Raw genomic sequence first — 21,842 nt, 5'->3', positions numbered from 1 at the left:
TTATATATTTAATTAATGAAGTGAAATAATTAAGTATAAACAGGTGTAACATACGCACACACATATTAGGGGATCACTTCATTTCTAATTTCATAATTATATACTCTCCTTGAACATTTAGACACTTCAAAACGTATTTCATATATCACACGTGACCTGAATTAACTGTACTGTGGTGAATGACTCATTAAAAAGGATTCATCTCTCTTTTCCATAATCACCATCATCATCATTGTGATGAGGGGAATGAGAGAGACAAAGATTTTTAAAAAAGGGGAGAAAGAAAAGGTAAAATTATTGTTGTTGTGATCCAATCAAATCTTAGTTTGATTTCATAGTTATGTAATAATATCTGCACCCATCGTTCCATTGTCAATATAACAATATTACCAATCATTATTATTATTATTATTATCATCATCAATCTGTTAGATAATTCTACAACAGAATGTATTTAGTCACTCATAGCGCACAAATTATGACTGACTGACTGACTGAATGAATGAAGGATTTGGGTAGAAAAATAAAAGAGTGAAGAATATTTTCTCGCTTATTCATAATCTACGTTAGAGACTGAATACATTTTTAAAGATTAAGGTCCCTACTTCAAAGGGGGTAAACGATGAACTAAGAAATAAACTATTTTCATTTTATATTTAAACATTGCATCATCGTCATCATCATCATCGTCATCGTCATCATCGGTTATAAAACTTACATTTGAAACTACTTACAAAGGACTTAACAGATATCATTGAAGAAGAAGAAGAAACACAACAATAATAAATTTTAACAACGATATTTACAGATGAAGTCACTGAAATCAGACACCAATCAATGTAGTCCTCAACAAGATTCACGTTTATCTTCTAATAATGAAGTAAGTTGAATATTCTATTTCATTTAAACATTAGTGATAACAAATATTAAACAATATTAATATCAGAAGGGGTTTTTGTGGATATTATTAATAATTTTAATAGTTGAGATTATGAGTCAAGAGGTTAAGCGTTAGCGTGCGAGACTAATAGGTCCTGGGTTCGAATCTCGAGAGACAGGATCGTGGATGAGCAATGCTGAGGAGTTTCACAATGGGACGAATCGGCCTTCCAATGCTCCCAGGTTTTTCATGGTGGTCTAGCTTCAATTGACTCATGATCTCAACTATTAAAATTAATCAATACTAATATATTCTCATGATTGGTGTTCAATGTAGAAATGGATCAGTCAGTTTTGACATATTCGCATCCTGTTCAGATTAATTCAATATCTCCATTTTAGGTCTTAAGCATTTTTAAGCTGTTCCGATAGTGACTAGCAGAAGGTTCTTGAAGTGAAATGAACTTGTTCCAAGTCTCGATGTAAACATTAATAAAGGTAGCGATATATCAAGCTGATAAGTCTAAAATAATATGAAATATGCATTCAATATCAAAGTTTTTCTTAGTAATAATATTTACTTAATATTATTCCCGGACCTTACGTTGGATGTATGTTTCGATAGTTACTTATTTACTTACGCATATTACCTCTTGTGGACGAGCATAGGCCATCCATTATCATTCCCCATCAAACTCTGTACTAGACAATTATTTCTAGTTGTTTCCTTTTCATATCTGTTTTCGATTCCCGACGTAGTGTGTTTCTTGGTTTTCCACTTTTTCTTTTTCCTTCAAGATTCCAATGTAGCGCTTGCCTCGTGATGCAGCTTAATGATTTCCGTAATGTATGTCCTATCCACTTCCTACGTCTTTTCCTAATTTCCTCTTCAATTGGAAGTTGATTTGTTCTCTCACACAATAGGCTATTGCTGATGGTATTCGACCAACGGACATTCAGTATCTTACTCAGACAATTGTTTATAAATACTTGTATCATTTTGATGATGGTCGTAGTAGATTTCCAAGTTGTTGTTTTGAGTTGCAGATTTTATTCAACTGTAGGAATGCTGCTTTCTTTCCGAATCCTTTTCTTAACATCTCCATCAGATCCTCCTTGTTCACTGCTGATGCGGCTCAGATATGCGAAAGTCTCCATATCTTCCAGAGTTTATTCATCAAGTGTGATTTGGTTGGTGCTCGCTGTGTTGCATTTGAGGATGTTGCTTTTTACCTTATGTATGTTGAGGCCTACTGATGCAGAGGCTGCTGCTACACTGGTTGATTTCACCTGTATTTGTTTGTGTACATGGGATAGAAGAGCCATTTCATCTGCGAAGTCCAAATCGTTTAGTCGCATTCAAGCTGTACATTGTATTCCGTGCTTCCCCTGAGATATGGAGGTCTTCATAATCCAGTAAACCACCAGAAGAAAGAGAAAGGGAGAGGTAAGCATCATTGTCTGACACCGGTATTCACTTAGAATGCATCTGTGAGCTGCCCCTCATGTACCACTTTGCACTGTAGTCAGTCGTACGAATTCCGTATGATGTTGACGATTTTCTAAGGAATCCAACCTGTTGATCTCGAAGTTGAGCGTCTACTAAGTCTGTCATCCGGTTCAGTAACACTGTTGAAAACCCTTCCTGGTACTGACAGTAGTGTGATTCCTCTGTAGTTTTCAAATTTACTGAGATCTCCTTTCTTTGGTATCTTGATGAGATATCCTTTTCTCCAGTCCATCGTCGCTTGTTCTTCCTCCCAAACCTTCCCGAATAGAATGTGGAGCATGTTTGCAGTTTATCGGGGCTGGTTTATTCAAAAGTTCTTCAAAGTGTCCAACCCAACTGTCCCACTGTTCTCGAATCTCAGTGATTGGCTGGCCTTCTTTCTCCTTGACTAGTCTCTGATTTACTGTGTTTCCATGCTAGCTTTGCTGTGTTATATAGTTTTTTTACATTTCCTTCCGTTTCAGCTTTTTCCGATGTCTCTGTCAGATTCTCCACACATTTCTGCTTGTCAGCTATAATGCTCTTCCTCACTTGCTTGTTTGCGTCCGTGTATCCAGCTTGTGCCTTGACTTTCTATGTTCTTGTTCGGCTGTTGTTAATTGCTGTCTTCTTGTTCTTCCTTTCTTGAACATTTTCCAGGGTTTCGATAGAGACCCATTCCTTATGATGATTATTCTCGCAGCCGTGAACCTCCCGACACGGTGAAGTTAGTGCTTCTATGATCCCGTTCCAGTTATCCTCCATAGTAGTTTTTTCTTCTTTCAGTAGATCTTGTAAGGCATGTAACCTACTGTTGAGAGCTATCTTGAATTTGTTGAGTTTGTGAATTTCTCGAAGGAAGGCTGTATTCAACCTTTGTAATGCTGTTTCCCTAATGTTTCAGTGCTTCTTTAGCTCTAGTTTCATCTTAACAACCACAAGGTGGTGATCTTAAGTTATGTCACCTCCTCTCCCAGTCCTCACGTCTTCCATTAACCTGAATCTTTTTGTGATACAGATATGATTGATTTGGTTATTTTTAGTGTGACCTATGTAGCTTTGTGTGAAAATATTGTGCCAACTATAACCATTTTGTTGAATGTACATAAATTTATAAGTGTGTCAATTCGGGGGTCATAGTTTGAATGGTTTAAATTATTTTTTCTGGTTAGCTTTTTTAGCGAGGTTTTATTCTACGGGCTGGGGCTGTTGACCCTATATTCAATCCTCCTTCTTTACCCGGGCTTGCGTCCGACAGTAATCCTAGAAGAGCTACAGTCGGAAATCAAAACTACATAACAGAATAAATGGTTGAATAATTCTTCATATTATTTGGTCTTAGTATTAGATTGTAATGTTAGATGATTGCCAGAAGTCAATAAAAGCCTCAGATCTACAAGAAATACGTAGTTCTTGACAAAAACTGAATCACTCCCTTTATGATATTTAAATCGGCGTTGTAACCAGGATTTTCGTATTATGATTAATGTCTCATCAGAATATGAAACAAACACATCAACTGATCATATGATATCGTCATCTTGTAGTTTGTGGTTATATTTCATTTTCAGTATGACACATTTCAAATCTTTTTACTTCTTCAATAATCGTTAGTCAGTTGTACTCCATCTAGTTTCATTTATGGAATACAGTTTAACTCCAAAACAGATTGTCATCATCATCATCATCATCATTGGCGTGATTTACATGAATTAAGAGTAATCAGTATTGTGGTCAAGTAGTGAATTAAAATTTTTATGAAAAAAAAAGAAGAAAGAAAGTAGCTTAGAGATTAATGTATACTGTTTTCTTCTTGAATTTTATTTTCTCAACAAAACGAGTTTTTGTTAAAACTGCTCAAATTACACACTGGAGGGGGGAGGGGGGAAACTAAATAACATATGTTGTTTTATGTTTCAGTAGTTTTTTTTTCCCAGTTGTATGCTATTGTTGTCATACATGTGCGTGCAGGTTTTAAACACTAACCCAGTCATTTCAAGATGATAATAATGAAAATTCAGTAATGAACAATAACGATTATTTAGTTAACATATTATATTCACAAAATTTTTTATTTAAACTTGTCAATCGAAATATCTACATCGTTATGATTCTTATCAAGTAATTTCAATAGGTGAGGTCAGAAGTTAATTGAAGCTAGACCATCATGGAAAACTTTGAATCACTGGACGGCCGTTTTGTCCCATTGTGGGACTCCTCAGCAGTGCGCACCCACGATCTCGCCCCCCCGCGAGAATCGAACCAAGGACCTATTAGTCTAGCGTGCGAGCGCTTAACCACTAAACTACTAACTCATGATCTCAACCATTGAAATTACTACAATCTCCAAAAAACCCCTTATGATACTATATATTTTCACAAATATTAATCAAGTATAGGAATTGCACTCTCCTCTAAGGTAGATCAATCTTTCAGATAAATAAATAATGTGGATAGTATAATTTAAGTCAAATATTCATGTTATATATCATTATTTTATTGAATTACTATAGTCACTAAGATTTGTCAGTAGAAGCTAGAGTTCACTTTAAACACTATCTTATTAGGTTCGAGTCCTGGAGTAAACATTAACTCTGGGATGCCGGTAAATCTAGCTGACGAGTTTCAAATGGGACGAAACGCATATCCTGAATTCCACTGCTAGTCATCATTCATATCTGCTTATATGAGTATGTTTTTTACATGTGGTTTTTTCTACTATCCTTGGTGACATTACACTAAGAACTCGAAAGTTGAATTTATTCGTCATTCATGTCTGTTCGAATCCTGTAATCATATTTGTTTAGTTAATAAGTTTCACTAACTGTTCTATAATATTATTGGCATGAACACTACATTGTGATTAGGTTATCATATATTTATAATTGACTGAGATTATTAATTTGGTAACTGTTGTTTAATTAATCAAGAAACTAGCTGTATAAAACACGAAAGTCCAGGCATTACAAATATCAGTCCCCATGTGATGTGTGTTACTGATGTCGATAGATATAAGTAGTATGTATCATCAATCGAAAGTGAAATGCTTGGAGGCAGAAGGTCAAGAAGGTCGAAGAGAAAACGAGAACAGAGAATGATTGCTATGGACATGAAGGAACAGTGAAATCTGAGACAATTGATTGACATTTTGCAAATGATGTATTTACTGTATGTTGGTTCTCAGATTTCACCAAAATATTCTGTAATTTTGTATTCAAATACATTTGATCGTTTTTGGTGGAGTTTTAATCTCTGACCTGGATGATTTGGCCATGCAGCTCAGAGAACAAAACTGTATCAAAATCATCCACCTCAGCTACAAATCTTCTCCACCATCTAAACATTTGATTGTTCCCACTTGTATTCTTGTCCCATCAATATCATTTATTAGTCTCTCGCAAGTTAAACTAGCCACCCTACTGAAGATGATGTATGTTATGTAACAACTAACTATGATAAAGGGTAAAAACTACAGTTCATTTTATGTACAGATAAATATTGTGTTGGTTTACATGAAACGATATCCTACTGTGATTGTTTCATTTTCTAATGATTTAAAATAAACTTGAGTATTTCCACTTCATTAATTTCATTATTGAACTTATCGGATAAACTAAAGATTAAGGCTATATAGAGGCAATATGCACAGTATGCACATATGCCAATAACAAACTGATCAATTGCAGTCTTAAATATCAATGGGAAGATTGAAACAAACCGTATCAAGTCAACCTAAAGATTATCACTATTAGCTGATTAGGAAGTTTATAGTTGAATTCATGAGTCAATTAAGGCTAGACCATCGTGAAAAAATCCGGAAGCACTGAATGGCATTTTCGTACTACTACGAGACACCTCGGTAGTGCGCACCCACGACCCTTCCTGCGGGATTCGAACCCAAGACCTATCGGTCTGGTGCGCGTCCACTGCTTCCAGGTTTTCAATGGTGACCTAGCTTAGGTCGACTCATGAATTCAATTAATAAAAATTAGTACAATTTCCACAAACCCGAACTCTTAACCTGTAAACCACTGAGCCGGCATCTAACGGTTTTAGTGTCTAACTTCAACCAATCCACTAAAATTGAGCGATATATCCACAATTGTATTCAGTGTGTTGCTATCTCATAACAGAACTGGTTGAACTCCACTGGACACTGCTTCTCACTAGAACTCCAGGAAGTACATCTTGAAGCCAGTCACTAATGAGCATATGGTGATTATTATCAGAAGGGGTTTTGTGGATATTATAGTAATTTCAATAGTTGAAATCATGAATCACTTGAAGCTTGATCATCATGGAAAACCTGAAAGCACTGGACGGCTGTTCCGTCCAAGTATGGGACTCCTAAGCAGTTTGCATTCACGATCTCGCCTCGCGGTGGCCTAGCTTCAATTGACTCATGATCTGAACTATTGAAATTACTACAATCTCTACAAAACCCCCTCTGATACTAAACAAATATGTATCAGATAGTTGGTGGTTGGTCAATTCAATAACCCAATCTTTAGAACAATAATCAGTTTAATTATGAACAAATGTAAAATTAGATCCAAAGATCAGATTGTGATCACTTAATTGATTGTAAGTGTTTCATGTTACTTGTAAAATTAATAAGTAGTTAATAAAATTGGTATAAAGAAATTAGGTAATCAGATTATTAAGATAAATATATTATGTAGAAAATGAGGCTGAATCAACTTTTTCTGTACATAAGGAATATGTTTATTGATATGTATGTATGCCTTTGGTTTCTGTTATGTGTAAACTGTTGGGTTTGGAAATGAGGACAATTTCAAAGCCAAATTTTTATCGATAGAATGATCGTTATACACTAAATATGCAAAAACAGAGCTTCTTATTATTCAGTTTTCTACTTTAACCAACCAAAAAGAATAACGTTACGATATATGCTTGATTGTACTGGCTCTATAAAAGTTTCTGAGCTGGCAAACACACATAGAAGACCAAGAACTAGAGCAGTTAATCTTTGTTTTGTGAACTCACTGTTGTCTGAGTGAAGAAAAAAGGAAACAATTTAGCTGTCAAATTCACTTGGCGTTGTTTTAGTTGTATCTTCCCATTGCTGTTTAGGACTGCAATTGATCAGTCTCTTATTGAAATATATGCATCCTGTTAGGATTCCCTCGATATAACCTTAAGTCGCAAGCTTTTTAAACAAAGATGGATAGTGGCTAGCAATGGAATCCAGTTTTACGCGCGGTTCGTCCTATTTGGGACTCGTCAGTTGGATGTACCTGCATCTGAGAGAGTTGATGTTCACTCTTGGACTCGAATTCAGTACTATTCGCTTGAAACGCCATCGCGTTATCGACTTAGCTAGTAAGTCCTTATAGCCACCTGCTTGTGCAACAGAGTGAACATCAACTCTGGGATGCACATGCATCCGGCTGACGAGCTCCAAGTAGGACGAAACACTGCTAGCCACTCTTCATCTTCGCTTAAAATTTAGCTGTCAGTTCTATGGCTTATATTATCCGTCATAACTTGTTCGTTGTATCACTTTTGAACCGTAATTTCAAGAGTAAATATCTCTTTGTTTCTGTCGCTGGTTTGACTTTAGGTTATGCTATGTATATATGTTTTGTTAGAAACTTTGATAGGTATACAATTTTATTCAATAAATTGTAGATCAGTTTTAGTTCCGCTGCAAAGGTAATAATTTTAGCTCTGTGGACCAAATATTTGACCAAATTTCGATTATATTGTAATGGCACAAAGTTCAATAAACATACATATTAACTTTGTGTAGCCGAATTGCGATAGACATTTCTTTTTACTGTTTCATCAGGTCTTCTTATCAATATGATATCTAGAAAGGGATGCTGCAGTAGTTATCTTTTGGTTTTATGGGAGTAACTACGAGATGTCTCATCGATGTAACAATGATATGGTTCTAACCCATTTATTTCAATTTTAAAGGACTGTTTTCTAATTTCATCACGAGGAAATCCTCTGGTAACCTTGTAGCGAATCAATTACTATGAGAAAAAATATGCGTGTTCATTGTATATCATTGGATCGACTCTTTTAAAGTGAAGAGGGGGATACCAGTTTTCATTCTTGAATTTAACATCTCACTAGATATGTAATCAGCCGTTTCCGTCAAAAAGGGACGTTCATGAATAAAAATCAAACAAGGAATCTTATTTATTTTAACACATAAATATTGGTACAAAGAGGCACCAAATACATATGCGCCACACAAGTCACTCGATTTGTATGTGGACTGTGATACTGCCCGGGTGGCCAAACCGAAGCAAGTGGTTATCTTAGGGGGCCATACCCTGAGAATTCGATCTAAAGGTCCTATCCATAAGGCAGTGGAGCATCGTAAGGAGATGCAGTACCATGGTAGCTGGTGACCAACGATTGGTTCATACGCCATTTGTTCCCGCAGGATACTGGAGCCAGCCCATGTGCACCATTGGTTTGGAATCAGGGTTTTCCAACTACCCTAGGTTGATGCTTCATGTCAACCAACCTGGTTAAATCAGCAGACATTCGCTTTTCATCCTTTTAACTTCATAAACAACACCCGTAGTGCGAGAAGGCAGTGAGTAGGACTTTTGTGGCAATGGTTTTATGCACGTGGCCATGTGAGAGGATTTGGGGAGGGAGAGCTGACTCTCCCCATTCTCAGCCGTATCAGGGGGATTTTTTCCTTTCAAAATACATAACATGTTTGTTGTCATTTTGTATGACCGATTAGATAATAATATTCTTTACCAATGTAACTTTTTAACAATGTAGTCAGGATTCCGTTGATTGTAAGCGTCCTTTTTTGATTCGTATATCGTTACCAATTCTATCTCTACGGTGATTGTTTTTTCCACTGAAATATAAATTTACTCGAACTTATATAAATAACTTATGAAACTTAGTGTATATAATTGCAAATCATTTAAAAGTGTAAGTAAATGACAAAAATCTACTACACTATTAGGTAGAAGAATAATCCAAAGAATGTGTTATATTTTGCATCTTGCCTTTATTATTGTACCTGTCAACTATGTTTTGTTTACAGTTTTAGTACTTCTACTTGACTATTGAAATTCCTTAATCTTATTGCTTATACTTTAAAAAACGGGAAACATTGTAATTCCCAAGGTATCAAGAAAGAACATGAAGGACTTGCGTAATGAAAATGTACTGACTTTCCAAAGTTACTTCCACAAATCATGTAAACATTAAACCAAAATACAATCATTTATATAGTAATTTTTACATAAACTAGTACCACATATAAGGGAGTTAGTGTACAGATAGATACACACTGAATAGAGTTCACCTGGATGAATACAGGGAATACAATTTCGTGGATTAATTGTAAAAGTTAGACATTAGCACAATTGAATCCCGGCTGGCTCAGTGGTCTAAAGGTTAAGCGTTCGAGCGTGAGACTGATAGGTCCTGGGTTCTGATCTCGCGAGGGGGTATCGTGGATGCACACTTCAGAGGAGTCCTATACTAAGATGAAACAGCCATCCAGTGCTTCCAGGTTTCTCATGGTTGTCTAGTTTCAATTGACTCAAGATCTCAACTATTAAAATAGATTTGTCATATTGAATGAAAGTTCACACTTGTCATTCTTGAATTGATACAAAATAAGTAATGACTTTAAAGAGTCACATTGAACCAGTTCATACTGATTACCTTGATCAATACTCATAACATATTGATACAAAAAATGTTGACCTGATTATTCTTTTTATTCTGTTAAATAATATCTCTCATCTCTGAAAAAAAGGGTTCATTCAATGAAACATCCTTTCATTTTCTTGAAACATAATTACTGAACTGGCTATTTAAGAGAGTAACCTTCCCTTTTTGGTTGATTATATTTCTATAGCCATGTTTTATGATAGGGATGGAATCGAAACGATAAAATATACAAACAAGTAATTGATAGATCACTAGTATAGGGGTTGTGGAGATTATTAAGTTTTTGATTGAGATCATGAACCGATTGATGTTAGACCATCACAATTGAAAACTTAATAATCTCCACAACCCCTATACTAGTAATTAACATGTGCTCACTAGTGACTAGCTTCGTGAGGGAATTCTCGGAGTTCTAGTGAGAAGCCGTGACCAGTGGAGCTAATCCTTGTCGGGTAGAGACAGGTATCTACCTCAGTACAATGGAAGTTAGTCGCGCAATTTCGTGGATTGGTTGATGTTAGAAACTATCACCATTGTATGCCGGCTCAGTCGTCCAGTTGGTTAAGCGTTCGCGCGCGAGACCGAAGGCCCTGTGTTCGAATCCCTCTCTCTGGATCGTGGATGCGCACTGCTGAGGAGTCCCACGGTGGGGCGAAACGGCTGTCCAGTGCTTCCAGGTTTTCAGTTGTGATGGTCTAACATCAATCGGTGCATGATCTCAATCAAAAATTGATAGGTCATTAACATAGATCAAATTTTTCATAGAATGTTGTAAATAAACCCTCTCTATATTAGTTGAATACTTGTTTTCACTTCTTATAATTTAGAGAGAGAGGTTTTGTGGATATTATAATAATTTAATAGTTGAATTCACAAGACTGATAAGTCCTGGATTCGAATCTCACGAGACGGGATCATGGATGCTCACTGCTGAGGAGTCCCATTCAGAATGAAACAGCAGTCCAATGCTTCCAGGTTTTCTATGGTGGTCTAGTTTTAATTGACTCATGAATTCAACTATTAAATTCTTATAATTTACCATAATAATTTTCTATTTGCTACTCATAAGTAGTCACATTCCAAATGTAACATATGAACGTAAAAGTTTTTGTAATCGTAGATCGGTTTTGTGGATATTATAGCAATTTAGTAGTTGAATTCATGGATCATTTGAAGCTAGACAACCATGAAAGACCTGGATGGCCATTTCGTCCTAGTATAGGTCTCCTTGGCAGTGTGCATCCACGATCCCGCCTCGCACAATTCGAACCCAGGACCTATCAGTTAAGCGTTATTGCGCGAGGTTTTCCATAGTGGTCTAGCTTCAATGAACTCATGAATTCAACTAATAAAATATAATTTTTGATTGTCAAATTGAATAGTGAGCAAAATGAATAATATTGCAACTATTTTCATTTAGATCGATACCAGTATATATTGATATTCAGATTCAATGAGTCGTCATACACACGTATACGTATCGAGTATTGATTAGTTAGGAACAAATAACTGTTATTTTCTTCCTTATCATCGTGATTGTGTTTGTATGTCCACTATGCATAACTGATATGTCAGTTAATATGTTGTAACATTGGATACATTATTCCTCTGACCCAAGTTACTAGTATATATATATATGTTAGGCCATCTATCATCAGCTTAATCAGTTACTTACCTACAATGCAAGTTCATGATTGATCAGTATTGAGTATTTTTGAATCATTTTTAATCTAAATATAAATTTTGGCAATTTGTAACAATTTCATCGGTCCTAATCGATGAGTTTTATTCATGCATTGGATAATACTAATAATAGCAACAACGTATTAACAAATAACTCATTGTGAGTAAAGGATGCCGGTTTAATGGTCTAGCGGTTAAACGTCCGCGCGTGAGACTGGTAGATCTTGGGTTCGAATCTCGCGACGCGGGATCGTGGATGCGCACTGCTCAGTCGTACCATACGAGGATGAAGAGGTCATCCAGTGCTTCCAGGTTTTCCATGGTGGTCTAGCTCCAATTGACTCATGAACTCAACTATTAAATTACCATAATATCCACAAAAACCATTATTTGATACAATTTTTTTATTATTTCCATTAACCACATCACCTACTGAGATTTCATAAATTCAGTGTGATTTCATTCATAAATGGTAATCAGTTGTCATAGTACAAGGTACATAACTTCACGTATTATCAAGTGAGTTATGCTGGTTAGAGAACTAGACGAAAATGGAAAAAATGGTTTATAGAACTGAATGTTCATTGAGCGATGTGGCTAGGATATGTGTAACATATATCAAACCACTGTCTAATTCAAAGTGTAATATTGATTAAAGTAGAAGTTTGTTGGAAAAAAAATTAGGTATGCCCAAATCATCATGTAACTTATATTCATGAAGTCATTGACTATCGATTTGAACTATGTTTGTGAGTCTAGACTACGTGGCTAAGGTCTGATTTATAAGCATGATCAGTTGTTGGAGACGTTTGGTAATATGATTCAAGATCGATTAGAATGGCGTCGATTTACTCATTGCTTATATTACTTTTAATCTTCAGATCCAATATCAATTCAGATATATTTCTTTCTGTACTGTCTGAATCATTATCTCAATATTAAGTCTTTCACATTTTCATTAATGCTATAATTATTTAGAATTCCTTGTCATTTATTTTGTTAATTTTATCTCATTATGTTGATATTATATGGAAACTTGGGCTGACGAACATTTGTGCCAGATTACACATGTTAACCGTAACCGACTGGATAATATAATTATTAGAAAGATTATGATTATTAACTAGTAGTTTTCCAGAGTTCTTCGAACGATAACAATTATTTACTATAAGTTAACCATTCATAATAGGAATATATGAAATTTCACATACTTACGCCTGTTACTCCTCGTGGAGGAACACAGGCCGCCCACTAGCACTCGCCATCCAACCCTGTCCTAGGTAATCTTTTCCAGTTCTTTCCAGTTGTTATTTATCCTATTTATTTATCATATCTGCTTCTATCTCCCAACGTAATGTGTTTTTTGGCCTTCCTCTTTTCCGCTTCCCTTCAGGATTCCAAGTTAGGGCTTGTCATGTGATGTAATTTGGTGATTTCCGTAATGTATGTCCTATCCATTTCCATCGTCTTTTCCTGATAATGGAATGGTTCTGATTAATCCTAAAATGTTGACGCATTTTAATCCGAGATCTGGAAGATAAAGAATGGATGCATCTGTCTCATAGTGACCAATTCTGAATAATATCATCAAATGTCTCTAACTAATAAACGTGATTCTTGCTCAGATACCAACCAGGTCATCTGTATCTACCAGATCAATACTCAGTAACTTTATGAACTTAAGCCACATTCTAGTTTAGCCACCTATAGTTTCCCCCTAACCTTATTCTATCCAGTCAGGATAACTCACAGGTTCGTAAATCGATATGCCATCTGTATACAGTGTCTTGTGTCTAAACCTAAGGAATAATCATTTTGTTGTCTCACTATATTTGGACAATATTTCAGAGTCATAAAACCAATTACTTCCAGACTGTGACATATACATGGGACCTCGCGGGTATAAGTAATACATCTCGTAGTCACCTTACTTGATGAGGATTTACAGCGTCACCAAATAACACAGTATTTCTATCTAAAACGCTTCACTAGATATTTTCATAAGTGTAAAGTGCTTCAAGAATAATCGAGGTTTCATTCATAGTAAATGACATAAAGTGATTCATTTTCTTTCACCACAATCACTCTGATCAATATACTTCCCTAATACATACACATATATAACTTCATGCACTCAGTCGTGTAAGGTTGTGATGGTGATACTACTTGAATGAATAAACCAAAGAAGTAATTGAGGGTTTTAATTCGTTATTATGTAATGAAAAGTCGAATACTTTAATCACGAATTTTATTTTATTTATTTAAACACATAAGCATTTGTACATGGAGGCGCCAAACAGATATGCACCACATAAATCATTTGATTTATGTGAGGGATGGAATACTGCCCTGGTGCCAAAACCGAAGCAGGTGGTTTGCTTAGGGTGCCACACACCGAGCCTTTGACCTAAAGGTCTAATCCACAATGTAGTAGAGCAACGTTAGGAGATGCAGTACCATGGTAGCCGGTAACCAAGAATGGGTTTATACACCATTTGCTCCTTCAGGACCCTGGAGCCAGCCCATGTGCACCATTGGTTTGGAATCAGGGTTTTCCAACTCTCTTAGGTAGATTCTCCATATCCACCAACCCGGTTAAAGCGACGGACATTCGCTTTTCGTGTTGTCAATTTCGTAATGTCACGAGAAGGCAGTGAATGTGAGTTTTGTAGCATTGTTTGTATTCACATGGACATATGAGAGCATTTGGAGAGGGAGAACAGACTCTATCCACTCTCTGCCGTACCAAGGCTTTCGGGGGCTTAAGGTGGCTACCGCCCTGGTTTGTCAATGAATATTTAGATTATTTCAGGTGGTTTTGTATGTTTGATGATACTGTACGCACTGAACATGGTTTTATGGCATTCCGACAATGTAATATGATCAGTGCAATTTTATGAAGTCATTTGTTAACGAGTTATTCCAGATGATTATTTATTCATAAACGATTAACTTTGATTGTTTTCTACTATTAATAAGATGATTATTAAATTTAATTTGGGATGTGTATATATTCTTACAGATACCTGATGATGTCAATGTATTAAACAATGAATCTTATTCACCAGTTACCACTTCAATAATGACAATACCTTATAATTTAAATCTAAACTGGGTTTCACCAATTATCACTGCTTTGTCAATGTCAACAAGCCCATCTATTTTAAATTTAACCTCAGATTTATCACATTCAATATCATCTTCACAAATAGTAACATCATCATCATCATCATCATCATCACCATCATCATCATTATTAATGTCATGTTTCCCACAAATAGCAACAAAAGTAAGAGCTTCATCATGTTTTCCATTTGGACGTCGATCAGACAATGTATCATTATTATCCCCTACTTATCCACAGATAAATATAAATACTGATAATTTGATCAATCATGATCAAGATGATGAGAAACCGTTAGATTTAACTTTGAAATCATTTACAACAATAAAATCAGATGAATTAACTAAGAAAAAGTTGGATAATCAAAATTCTAAAATTCCTTGTAGACGGAAATCAAATAGGACACGTACACAAACAAAAGCAACATCATCCACAACTATGAAGATAACAAACATTTCAGAGAAACTCAATCCAACAAACCAAGATACTCAGACAAATCGTCAAGTTGAAATAATTCAACAATCAGAAAGTATCACATCCTCATCTACAAATAATAATAATAATAATATAAATGGTGCAGAATTATGTCAGAATAATTGGATTACAGATATTCAAGATTCAATACAAATAAATGAATCTGATCAGAAACGTCCAAGATCAACATCTAGTCGTAGACCATTTAAAGCATTTGGTAATACAGTTCCATCAATTTCTACAGAACTTTTATTGAAATCTTCTAAACTTATTGATCCCTTATTATTAGTGAATACTATTGATAAATCTGAAACCGATGATGATCATTCCAAATCTATGGAACATAATAATACACCACCTCTTTCACCAACATCAGTAATTTCTACTCCTACAACAAATGGGATTAATTCTAAACGAAAATCAACGGTTAAAATAAAATCACGGAGATCTCAAAGTGCTTCAGCAATTGTGTTAATACCATTCAATGAAACTGAAAATACTAATGATAATAATAAAAACATAACAATTGACGAGGCATTATCTACAACAAAATCTTTAGAAACTCTTTGTAAACTCGACAAACCTGTTGATTTACTCACAACAACAACAACAACAACAACGGCACAATCAATTAGATCTATTTCATCAACACCTAGTTGTTATTCCAGTTATTCTGAATTAATCGATGCCAATCATAATAGTAATAATAATAATAATAATAATAATAATAATAATAATAATAATAATAACGATTCAACAAATATTAAACATACTGATTGTAATCCACGTATGAGACGTTTCCCAGAAATGACACCATCTGAAGTAAAAGATAAAGCATATTGGGAGAAACGAGTTAAAAATAATGAAGCTGCTAGACGTTCACGTAGAGCAAGAAAAACTAAAGAATTAAGTTTAAAAAAATATGCTGATAATTTAGAAAAAGTAAATTTAAAATTAATTGAAGAAATTGAATTATTAAAAACAGAAATTTTACATTTAAAATCTAATAAAGAAATGAAAAAATCAAATAGTAACTAAATATATTGTTTGTTATCTACAGAATGGGGTCACTAACACCACACCACCCCACCCCACCTACCCGTTATGCCTAACCCTCCTTCTTTATCCAAGCTTGAGAGAAGCAATAACCTCAGGAGAGCTTCCAGCGGAATTAAAACTCAAATGTATATACCTTAAATTTTTTTTAAATTATTTTTTATCATCAAAATTCAATATATTTTTTGTTGTTGACCAGTTTCTTGATTAATCATTGAAAGATATTGAATATCTTTATGGAAAATAAAAGTTTTTAAAGTATATGTTATTATAATCTATGTCATTGATATATAATTGAAGGTGTTACTTTCAATAAGAAATTGTTAGTTACATAACAATGGAGTAAGGAGGCAAAGAAAACAGTTGATAATATATTATACACTGGATATAAATGTGGATTAGTAAATTTACCTGAATGACCAATCAATAATTTCATTTACGGATATACTTTACAAATATCATACGATTAAACTGGTACAATTAACAATTGCAATTAGTCTACCATCAGTCTTGAGTACTGATAGAGGTGTGAGGGCGGTTATCACTTCCTGGTTGCCCACACAGTGGAAGGGTTCTTATGGAGGTACCTGAAAAGGAAATTGAATTAGAGGTGATCTTAGTGACCTGAGAGCGTGACAGCACTGTCCAAGGAACAACTGTTTGAGGTCGGGCACACACGACCTTTTTGTGGGTAATTTTCGTGTTATATCTGTACTTGTTGGGACCTTACCACTGGAGACGGAAATCCGTGAGATGAGGCGAGGTGTGCAGTTTTAAGATAAACCTTTTATAACTCAATCCCTCTATGTGGGAATGCAGCATCGCTGTTATTCTGGCTGTCTGAAGGAAACACCTTACTGCTGTCACACCTCTGTACAATCAGCAGTACGACTTCGCCCTCAGACCTTGGGTTAGTTGCTTTTAGTCTCACCGCTCTTCAACCAACATGTCCGGCATGAAAGAACCTTGAGGAACGACTGTTCCAGTCGGTATAGGTCGATTGGTTTATCACGGTAGGCAAGCCCGACTATCACGTCAAGGTAGCAACAGCGGTCGAGTTACATCGTTAATTAATGAAAGAATAAATAGTTTCAAGAAAATTGATAGGCGTTGGTTTAAAATGTATATTATTTGAATGTAATTTTAACTATCGAGCTATCAGAACTCAGTAGTTAAGTAGATAACGCGATGACATTTGGAGCGAACGGTACTGAGTTCGAGTCCCGGATTGAACATCAACTCTGAGATGCAGGTGCATTCAGTTCCAAATAGGGCGAAGAGCGCGTCAAACTGGATCTCACTGCTAGCCACTACCTATCTTTACTCAGAATGCTTGTGAATTAAGGCAATATCGAGGCGATACGCACAGTATGCACATATGCCAATAAGAGACTGATCAATTACAGTCTTGAATATCAATAGGAAGGTTCAGGTAAACAATACCAAGTGAATTTATATATTTTCAATAAACAGAAGCCTGAAAGCGTATAGTGTAACAATAAACATTAATGAACTTGGATGACGATTTTATAGGGTATTCGTAAAAATGCATATGAGAACATAGTTTTCAAACACACAAATGAACTAAGTAAAAAAAGTGTAGGTGATATAACACACATTGATACAATTCACCGGGTCTCTGCTCTATCTGAGTCCATATATTTTCATATCTGGAATAAAAATAATCTGATATTAATCAACATATGCTCACTAGTGACGGGTTGAAGAGGTATTCCCTGGAATTCTAGTGATAAGCAGTGACCAGTGGATTTCAACCGGGTCTTCTGAGAGATAGTAACTCACTGATGACAATGATGGATGTGTCGCTCAATTTCGTGGATTGATTGAAGCTAGATATTAACACCGTTGGATGCCGGACGGCTCAGTGGTCTAGTGGTTAATCGCTTGCATGCGAGACCGATAAGTCCTGAACTCCAATCTCGCGAGGCGGGATCGTGGATGAGCACTACTGAGAAGTGCCACAGTAGAACGAAGCGGTCTTCCAGTGCTTCTATGGTGGTCTAACTTCAATTGATTCATGATCTCAACTATTAAAATAATAACCATAGCTAAAAAAATCCCACTAAAATACTGTTCTAGATTCTTTAATTTTCAAGTTTAATGAGATAATATTTAAGCCATAAAACACTAAAATCCATGGTATGCAACTAACGGCTATATAAAGGTTTAATTTATAAACATTTTGTTTAAAATAAAATGATAATGTAATTTATCTTCCAAGTATGTCATAAGTTATGAGTTGTACTTTTATGTTTGAAGGATTTTAATATTATCCAACTGGTAAAACTAAAGCGGATGCCCAGTAACTAAATTAGATTAGAATGCCTTTTGTTCCCTAAGGATCCTGCAGCCGATACGCACCATCAGTTCGAAATTGGTTTTCCAACTCCATTTGGTGTATCCTCAGTATCCATCAACTCGGTTTAAGCACCGCGCATTCGCTTCACATCTGCCCATTTATGCAAACCACATTTCTGTCACCTGAAGTTAATTAGGAATACCCTATCAGAGGCTTCAAATACTGGGTCATATGGGAATATTTTGAGAGGAGAAACGGACTCTGTTTTATCCTAACGAAGAATAAATGGATGGCAACTACCAAGAATTAATTATGGACTGTTGTTACATATATTCTTTCTGGATAACTGTTAAGTAACTATATTATATGTATATTTATATTCCCTGTATTGTAAGCTTCCATTTGATCGATTGACTAATATTATACGACTAACCATTCCTAACTTACTCCCGTTTATTAGTTACAGTCTCTCACACTCATAGCCACTTTTGGCTTAAACTTGTATAATTATTGTTTTCTATTTTATGGTATGATGCGGTCTGACTTGCCTGTATATCAACTACGTATTTCCGAAATACGATATGCATGTAGTGGGAGCTCTGATTGTGTTCTTGTCTTAAAAAGCAAGAAGAATCAATAAGGACTCTACGGTACTCGTGCTGGTTAACGCACCATTGATTTGGCACGGTGCCAAGGTCACGTAAGTCGGTGTCCTAGTTGGCAATTTAGTCACGTGATATTTGACAGGGGATAAGACAACACTCTCCTTACCCTCTGAAATACCATGACATTTGAGAGCAATTTATGACACGGCGCTTTGGTATGAAAGGAAACTGTATGGGACTGGCACTTGTCAGTCTGTCGTGACTCCGTGACCATGGTCTTGGACATAATGGAACTCAGTGCCTTGAAAAGTTATCAGAGATGGCTTAGAAGAAAAGTCAGTGGCGATCCTGTTGTAGTTTCCTCCTACACTGTTAATTGGAAGTCCATTAAACAAATCAGGAATGACAAGTTACTATGATAACATAGCATCCCAGCTGAAGCACTAAAGGCGAATAGAGGTAACTTCAAAGACTCTCCGTCCTCTTCATGAACATTTGGGATAAAGGTCAGGTTTTAACAGACTATAAAGAGGGATGCCTAATCAAGATATCACAAGAAAATCTTGGTTGAGAGTAGTACAGAAGGATCACATTACTGTTAGTGCCAGATTGTTTTTAACAGTGTTGCTAGACCGAATGAAAGATTCAGTAGGCACCCAGTTTCTAGACCAGAAAAATGGCTATCGTAAGGATAGATAGTGTACCAACTACATAACGACACTGTGAATCATGGTTGAACAACCCATGGAATGAAATTCACCAATGTCAGCTCACTTGATTATGGGAAGGCATGCGGCAGCGTGGACCACCTTGTGGAACTGTAGTGGTTGGTACTGTCAAGTCCACACAGATTGTTCTAGCGTCTGGACAGACCAATTTATTTGTTCTTAAGCCACATTTTGACCTCTTTGATTATTCGCTTATTAACCCCAACTTTTTATATGATCGTATGTATGATGATCGCTTACCCTATTCATTACGTGTTTGTAACATATTTTTGGTCTGACTATAGATATTTGAATTACGCTTGGTTAGATCAAGTTGGATCTCTCTCTCTCCACTGCGCGTTGGTTTGTTCTTACATTTACTCAACGATATTTTCTACTTCGTTTCGTTTTTTTTATTGTCTGTCCGGATCAATGGGTCTATGAAATATACAAATCTAAAATTCATTTCCATATTTGTCTTATTTTATTCCGTTATTCTCTAACGCGATATAAATGTACGAGGGTTGGTGTCATACGTACCGCGATAACGATCATCATACGACCTAACTGGAGACAGATACATGGCAACTAGAGGACCCTATTTGACATTATGGAGTACCCGAGGTCGTTATCATACGGAGTTCCTACGACGGACTAGGTCGCAGTTGCATGTGTGAGGAATCCCACAGATCCATTTCAGGTGAAGATTGATGCTAGACATAGGCGACTGCTCTCATATTTTCCTTTCCTTCTGGTGGTTGACTGGATTATGAAGACTTCTACATATCAGAAGCACGGAATGCAGTGGACATTTCAGATGACACAGACCTACTGTATACACGACAGGTGCGGATAAAGAGAGTGTAGAGGTGGCTTCATCAAAAGTATGCCTCAACATTCATAAAAGAAAAAGCAAAATCCTAAAGTACAGTGGAGCCAGCACTAACCGAATCACACTTGATTTCGATATCGCACCTTTGGGAGGTACCATTGATAAATGAGGATGATCCGATAAACTTAAGGCATGAATTGCGGAAGTGAGAGCAGGATCCCTACATTTGAAGAACACCTAGAACTCAAAACAACTGTCAGCCAATACCAAAGTTAAGATTTTCAACACTGACGTTAGAAAAGTACGAAGCCTAAACTTGGAGAACTACCATCAATATCACCAAAAACGTACGGGTATTTAGAAGCAAATGCCTACGCAACATACCCAAGCTTCATTAGCCAAAGACTGTCAGTGATAACCTCCTATGGCAGACAACAAACGAGCTGATCGTTGAGTTAGTCAAGAAAAGACACCAGGATGGATGGGAGACTTTAAGGAAACCATGAAACTGTATCATAAGACAAAGCCTAACTCAGAATCCTCAGGGAAAGCTGAAAAGAGATAAACAAAAGAACATATGATGATCGGAATTAGACGTAAAAATCAAGATAATCAATAGGGCTAGGCAACAACTAGATAGGACAGACCAGGAAAGTTTCTCGGAAAGCCTTGGTAGGCATCATCTTCATCAAGAGGAATAATAGACTTAAGTAAGTTATCTAATTTAACAAACAATACATTCAATTTAGACAAAAAAATATGCGCAATTCTAAACGATATAAGCGTTTCTTTTGTTTGATTAAAAAAAAACACAACAGAGTCAGTAGTCAACCTTCCTGTTAGAAATACATAAATAAATATAAAGTTCATATATTATCCAATGAATACAGATAACTAGATAAGTAAATAATAATCGAAAAGAAAAAAAAAAAGTGAACAAAACCTGAATATAATTGAATATTATCATTTAAGTAATAACAGTAATAA

The 21,842-nt window shown here is 35.8% G+C and overlaps 1 protein-coding gene across 1 annotated transcript; it reads left to right on the top strand.

The window, feature by feature from the left end:
* Positions 1–207: 207 nt before the first annotated feature.
* Positions 208–16,599, top strand: MS3_00006316 (uncharacterized protein). Its single transcript, XM_051214445.1, has 2 exons — positions 208–880; positions 14,760–16,599. The coding sequence occupies exons 1-2, from the start codon at positions 809–811 to the stop codon at positions 16,371–16,373; spliced, it is 1,686 nt and encodes a 561-aa protein (XP_051072958.1). The 5' UTR covers positions 208–808; the 3' UTR covers positions 16,374–16,599.
* Positions 16,600–21,842: the final 5,243 nt, after the last annotated feature.

This window comes from Schistosoma haematobium, chromosome 1, assembly GCF_000699445.3.
Source record: "Schistosoma haematobium chromosome 1, whole genome shotgun sequence".
Classification (NCBI taxonomy): Eukaryota; Metazoa; Platyhelminthes; class Trematoda; order Strigeidida; family Schistosomatidae; genus Schistosoma; species Schistosoma haematobium.
This window is presented reverse-complemented; position numbering and strand designations above follow the sequence as displayed.